Source organism: Rhipicephalus microplus, chromosome 8 (genome assembly GCF_043290135.1).
Source record: "Rhipicephalus microplus isolate Deutch F79 chromosome 8, USDA_Rmic, whole genome shotgun sequence".
Taxonomy (NCBI): domain Eukaryota; kingdom Metazoa; phylum Arthropoda; class Arachnida; order Ixodida; family Ixodidae; genus Rhipicephalus; species Rhipicephalus microplus.
Window position 1 is genome coordinate 18,695,698 of NC_134707.1, and position 6,000 is coordinate 18,701,697.

Genomic DNA, 6,000 nt, shown 5'->3' on the forward strand with positions numbered 1-6,000 from the left:
ATGCATGCTCATTGACAAGGACTGTCGATAATAAAAGCAACGTCCACTTACACAAGACACTTTGCACGGCATCAGGAACTTGTGCTATTGGGAAGGCAATGTATACAGACTTGCTGAAAGGAATAAAAATTAAAATAAAAAATTATGAAAGACAGAACTGACACAGCTGCAATAGGGAAGTCGCAATACATGTGATGAATTCTTTACAAATTTCTTACCTGACATGATTGGCATTGTACTCGAGTTCGGCTTCTGCAAGTGCAGTTCTGCAAGCGAAAAAAAAAATTTTAAGTGCGACACTACTTGCTTTTAACCATACCTAACCTAAGGGTAATTACAAAGAAATTTATACGTTTATATGTCTTTTGTTTAGTGCGACAATCTTCACGACATTTTGGGCAATTATTGCACACTGTAACATGATTTGATAGGTGCTTATTTTTAGATGGGTCATATGTGAGCCTCCTTAGTTTGAAAATTTTGAAACTAAGGAAGAGACTTCTATATGCAATTTTTAAAGAATGCACTTTAGGTAGCTAACGGTGAGACATAAACTGAAGCGTACCGGTTAGATGGCGACCAGTAGACAGGCTTGAAGTCTCGAAAAACATAGCCCTGTAATATTTTTTTTTAAAAAAAGGAGGCAGTTGTCACTTTACATTGCCCTGATTGTAATATAAGACGGGTTGTAATGTTTCTTTGCTGGCATAAGAAAAATCAGCAAAAACATCAACACCACTGTTATCATCTTGTTGATGCCAGATTAAATTCATATGCTGAACTTTGATTCCAACATTGGAAGTAGAACTACAGACACCCATTAAAAGGAGCCTGAAGGGACCACCCGTTTAACGGGTGCTCCGTTTTCTGAGAGATGAATATGGGCGCAGAATACAAGCCTTCAACCAACCATACAAGAGGCAGTTGTTCTAATTAAGCTGCTGAAAGCAGCTATTCCATTTGCGAGATTTGTATTTTTCAAGAGTCTACTATATTTTACTTCCGATGTGTCAGCTACTTATCCTGATAACACTTACAATCAGCAAAGACAGGAAGGCATCTCAGAAGAATCTTGACTTCATAAGGACTTGCCTTCTCATAGAGATCGTAAAAGGCCTCAATCTGCTTGGTGACGTAGTTGACGTCGTACGTCTTGTACGGTTTCGTCCAGTCGGCCATGACACCCCAGTGCCTGAAGGAGTTCATCTGCTTCTGAATAGTGGCTGCCGCAAAGCTGCGCGCTTTCGTGGTTCACGTCGAGTTCGTTGAAAGGGGGAAAAAAACAATTGAGCATGTAGTTTTAGCAGTAAGTGTATTCTGACCAGTTCTGTTCATACGGTCTCAAACTTACAATGACGCGAAGATCAACTGGAAAGAAATTATGTTTTGATTATTTAGTTGTATGAAGGAGTAGTCGTACACCCAGACAAAGCAGTCTTGGCAGAGACGGAATTTATCTGACACAACTTTAAGGTACAATACGTTTCAGTTTCGACTGCAGGAGTTTGATATGGCACTAAAATTAAATTACCCATCATTTTCGTTTAACAAGAATGCCAGAAAGAAACCTTTAGATATAAATTTGAAATTAGCAGGCTAGTAGCAGTAATGGACAACAAAAGCAGTCTTGTCTGTGGCTGTTAGGACTACTGAAAAGGAAAGAAAAAAAGATGAAGTGCTCGGTTCGTTTGATTGTAGTTTTGATTGCAGTTTTGTTTCATTACATCTTGTTTTGATTATAGTTATATGGTAATCTATATACCTTACTTCACCTCTATAAATATTTCATCCTCACTGTGATTGACTGGTTGGAGTAAGTTTAATGATCCTCACTGTGAGGACAAACAACAAATGTTCTTTCGGTGATACACCACTTTCCAATCCACACAACACCTTTAATTAACGTGTGCAGCCAGGAAATGTATCCGACAGCATTAAATCATTAAAGCCTACAGTTTTACGTACCTAGCCATGGTAGGATCATGACGCATGCGCTTGTGTACAACTCTCAATTAATTTAGACAACCGGGAATTTCTTACTGTGCACCTAAATTTAAGCACTGGTTCATCCCTTTCAAGTGAAACAAAAAAATACGTCATTGAGTTTGGCTACCTTTGGACCGAACATCGGTTGGCGATCCTTGGCTCTCGGCTGTGGTCAGGGCTTTCGTCTCAATCGGAAGGCCGTGACAGTCCCAGCCCGGCACAAAGTGCACGCGGTCGCCTTTTAGGGACCGATACCTGATGGTGATGTCCTTCAGAATCTGCCGAAATTCACATATGTGAGCATATTTTTCCACCGACACATCGGTGACAACAAAGCCGTTTACGAAGGTCTACACACTCGGTGAATTCCCTGGGTACCTAACCAGATGTAATGACTAAACTTTCATTTTCTTTGCTTGAATTTTAGGGGCAGGGCTTGCCATAAAACAGATATAACTAAAATGAAATAATAAGAGCTTATAATCCGACATCTTGGTCTAATGAGTGTAAATTTCGGACACATCTGGTTGTGTACAGACGTTCTTATATCTTGACGACTAATTTTATCATTTTTGCTAGACTGACTCTTCTTTGTTCAAGGACCACCACTTTTGGTGCGTCTTGCTAGAGCTCACCTTGCAAAGGTTTGCCAATTCATTAAGCCCCAGAACTTCTATGTGAATTGACTACGTTTTTATCTTCTTTTGGATGCGTACTTTATCCAGCTAACAATGTAAGCATCCGGACAGTAATGTTGCATTCAGCTTTTTTTAGTTTAGCTCCTTTTGTGACTGTGCTTTTGGGGAACACTCTACCCTTAATCTCGGTCTCCCAAGTTCTTTGGTTTAGGTTGTTGTCATCTCATCTAAACAATGCTCAGGCAGTTAGGGTAGGAAAGAGCACCGCCAGCGGAAGTCACCTTGTTGACAGCATGACCCAAATGCGTGTCTCCGTTTGCGTACGGAGGCCCATCATGAAGGATGAAGTCGGGTCCCGTATTGTTTTCTCGTTGCCATGCATAGTGGTCTTCAAAACATGCATGCTGCAAGCGTAAAGAAAGGAAAGTATAGTCATGAAAAAACAAAACAGGACTAAGACAGAATACACTATAACAGCTTTCACAAGTTACAACTTGAGAGTAGAAGCTCGCATCGGTGATTACATGGTTGCAAAAGACTTTTTGGGCCCCACAGTAATTGTGTGAGGCGAAATTAGGCCAACATTAAGTGTGGCAGTGAAAACAAATACGAAATAACACGTTCTAGTAAACCTTAACTTGTTAACATTTGAATCGTCCGTGAGTGTAGATTTGTTTCGATGTGTACGCGCTGTATATGGAGGAAAGTTACAAAAAAAAAAGACATCACAAAACATGATGCAAGGCAGATAACTTCAAAAGTCAACCTTCCCTGATGCCACCACACTTCTTCGACACCAATATGAATGTTGACTGTTGGAAATATGGTGCGATCTGTGGTTACGACGGGTTTGAGGTTACTGTTCGGTTTGTGGTACCTCTTAGTGAAGCCCGTGTCAGGACTGCCCCTCACCACCACCTTTCTTCCCTACTCTCGCGCGCTTGGCTCTTAGATATTACCATTCACCCGTCACATGATGAGGGACTGCTTCCCCGAACGCCATCCTCATTTTTATGACCTGGGGCTATGTTACGAGATGATAACATTCAAGAACGATGTTGCTTCGAGCCACGTAAAATCTTGTGTTTCCGATGAGTGCAGCGACTACTTGCCCACCTTTTCCTCGTCTAACCTGATCTCGAATTTGAAGTGCAACCCCAGGATTCAAATTGGCCGTGTTACGCTCCCTGACATCTTTTTTGAAGCTTCCTTGATGCATATATATTGAAGCTGCTTTGAAGCAGTAGTGAATACGTTTTCATCAAAGCATCCCGCTTGCCAACTGCTCCACAAATCAGGGGCGTATTATATTTCAAGTGGGGTGGTAGGGTGCACCCCTCCGCCATCTGCATGTGCATGTTTTTTAACGAACGCTCCCTGGGTGCTGCCATAAATAATGCCCTCTAGACTGTAGCAAATATGCATGGCCCCTCAGAAATGCACTGCCGAAGCAGTGACGTCAGCTTTAAGTAGTTCATGAAACAGTTTCTAAAAAGGAAGTGCTCAGCTTCTATATTGAAAAGGTTGACAGATTGATGGAACACCTCCTTACTGGACTGTTACATAAAAATACTGAGGCTGACGTCTCTGTCACAACAGTGCATTTTTGGGAGTTCACGTATATTTACAACAGCACAACCACGGAGCCGTCGGTCGATGAAAAGGCGCATACCTACAAATTGAAAATTGTGGGAAACAGGCTGCTCAACCTTCACCCCCCCCCCCCCCCTCTCGATTTCTCGGGACTACACCAACGACACAAATATTCCAGTAAGCATGACCGACTTCGTCTACAACCGTCGCTCAGTTTGCAAAATAACAGCGCAGCTAGGACACCGGAAGCTAGCAGGATCAACTTTCTTGCCCCCCCCCCCCCCCTTCTTTATTTATATACAGATTTAAAAAGTTGAAACGACACCGATAAAATAAAACTTGGCGCATCATCGCAACAATTATCGAGCTTTGGACGTCACAGCTCGTGCGCTACTATGAATGCAGTTCTGCTGACAAGTTTATTCTTGAATAACGCTCGCAATTAGTTGCAGCAGTGAAGAGTCTTGGCTCAACAGCGCGCAAAATGTTGTTGAACCATACGTCAGGAAAGCAGAATGCTTTTTACTCCAATTGCCATAAATGCGACGACACAAACCAGATTCATCAATCGATTATTATATGTCATGTTTGAAGCTATGTCGTTTACTTTGAGCTCTACTGCACTCAACGCGGTGTCCTATAAACATGCGTAGCGGGGGTCGAAGTGGTTTTACGAAGTACAAACATGCCAAATGACTGTTCACTGGAAACCGTAAGTACGCATCTCTTTTGCACAAGACACGTAAGACGTCGTGATCGGAACAACGCATCGCGCGAAATATGGTCCACTTTTATTGCGCTCGCTGTAAACCAACGGCAGTTCGCAGCTAAACGGAGTCGTAGCTAGAACCGAAACTCACTTTCGCGATCTTCTCGTCATTCTCGGACCTTTTCGCGCCCGTGATTCGCTGGGGAAAGCCTGTCTTGGGCAACAGCACGGTGCCGCTGTACGATATCTTGCCGCTGTTTCGAATGCAAGTCCGAAAGCATGGTCTCGGCCTGCTTTTGCTGAAAACGCAGCACGATCTGGTCAGTCCGTGCGGCATTTTAGTAAGCACATTGAACTGCTATGGGCGCGGCCATCTTAATAAACGTGCTGTCTGTGACGATGAAATGCGAATGCATGAGCGAGGTCTTGCTAAAGAGTTCGCAATAAACTGCTTATTGTAAAAGACACACCGTGCAATTTCTTAACGTTGTCAATTATTGTTACATAACAGTTTCTTGTAGCGACCTTTATGCTGCTACTAAAACTACAGACAAAATTAATTTTGAAAAACTTGTACGCTGCCTATTTTTTAGTGTGTAAATTTAACCTGCACACGCGTACTTTTTTATTTGATACTTTTTGCGCTTATTTGTTGCTACCCTCTGCATCAAGTCTTTTTGTTTAACGTTCATATTCATCATATATCCAGCTTTAGCCATCTATACTGTTATAATCACGGAGGAAGGAAAGGTGGTTATAAATAATCACCTTTTGCAAAAAGTTAAAAAAAGCTTAGTAGTATGTAAAATTTTCACTAGAGGCGCTACCAACCTGACTAGGCAGTAGATAAAAGTTATTTGTATTGACGAACAATTTTGCGTAATGAGGACATTATTTTGCATCGCTACTGCGGGCACAATTCTAAGAAAAATGACTAGATTACTGTCCTGCAATTTGTAGCCAATCGGTCACAGAAAAGCGTGCCCCGTTGTTGATACACTACGTCGACACGCGCTGCACAATTTCTGTCCCTGCTGGACAGGCATAAAAAACATATGTTGAGTGGTAAGTGCT

General features: G+C 42.1%; 1 protein-coding gene across 1 annotated transcript in view; it reads right to left on the reverse strand.

The window, feature by feature from the left end:
* Window positions 1-5,303, reverse strand: part of IleRS-m (Isoleucyl-tRNA synthetase, mitochondrial) — a 20,254-nt gene extending 14,951 nt beyond the window's left edge. Inside the window, exons 1-7 of the mRNA XM_037416340.2 lie at window positions 5,078-5,303; window positions 2,906-3,028; window positions 2,114-2,264; window positions 1,093-1,241; window positions 566-615; window positions 219-266; window positions 52-113 (exon numbers count right to left, since the gene is read on the reverse strand). Coding sequence (XP_037272237.2) covers window positions 52-113; window positions 219-266; window positions 566-615; window positions 1,093-1,241; window positions 2,114-2,264; window positions 2,906-3,028; window positions 5,078-5,263 — 769 coding nt within the window. The 5' untranslated portion in view covers window positions 5,264-5,303. The remainder of the gene's footprint in view (window positions 1-51; window positions 114-218; window positions 267-565; window positions 616-1,092; window positions 1,242-2,113; window positions 2,265-2,905; window positions 3,029-5,077) is intronic.
* Between the last annotated feature and the right edge of the window lie 697 nt (window positions 5,304-6,000).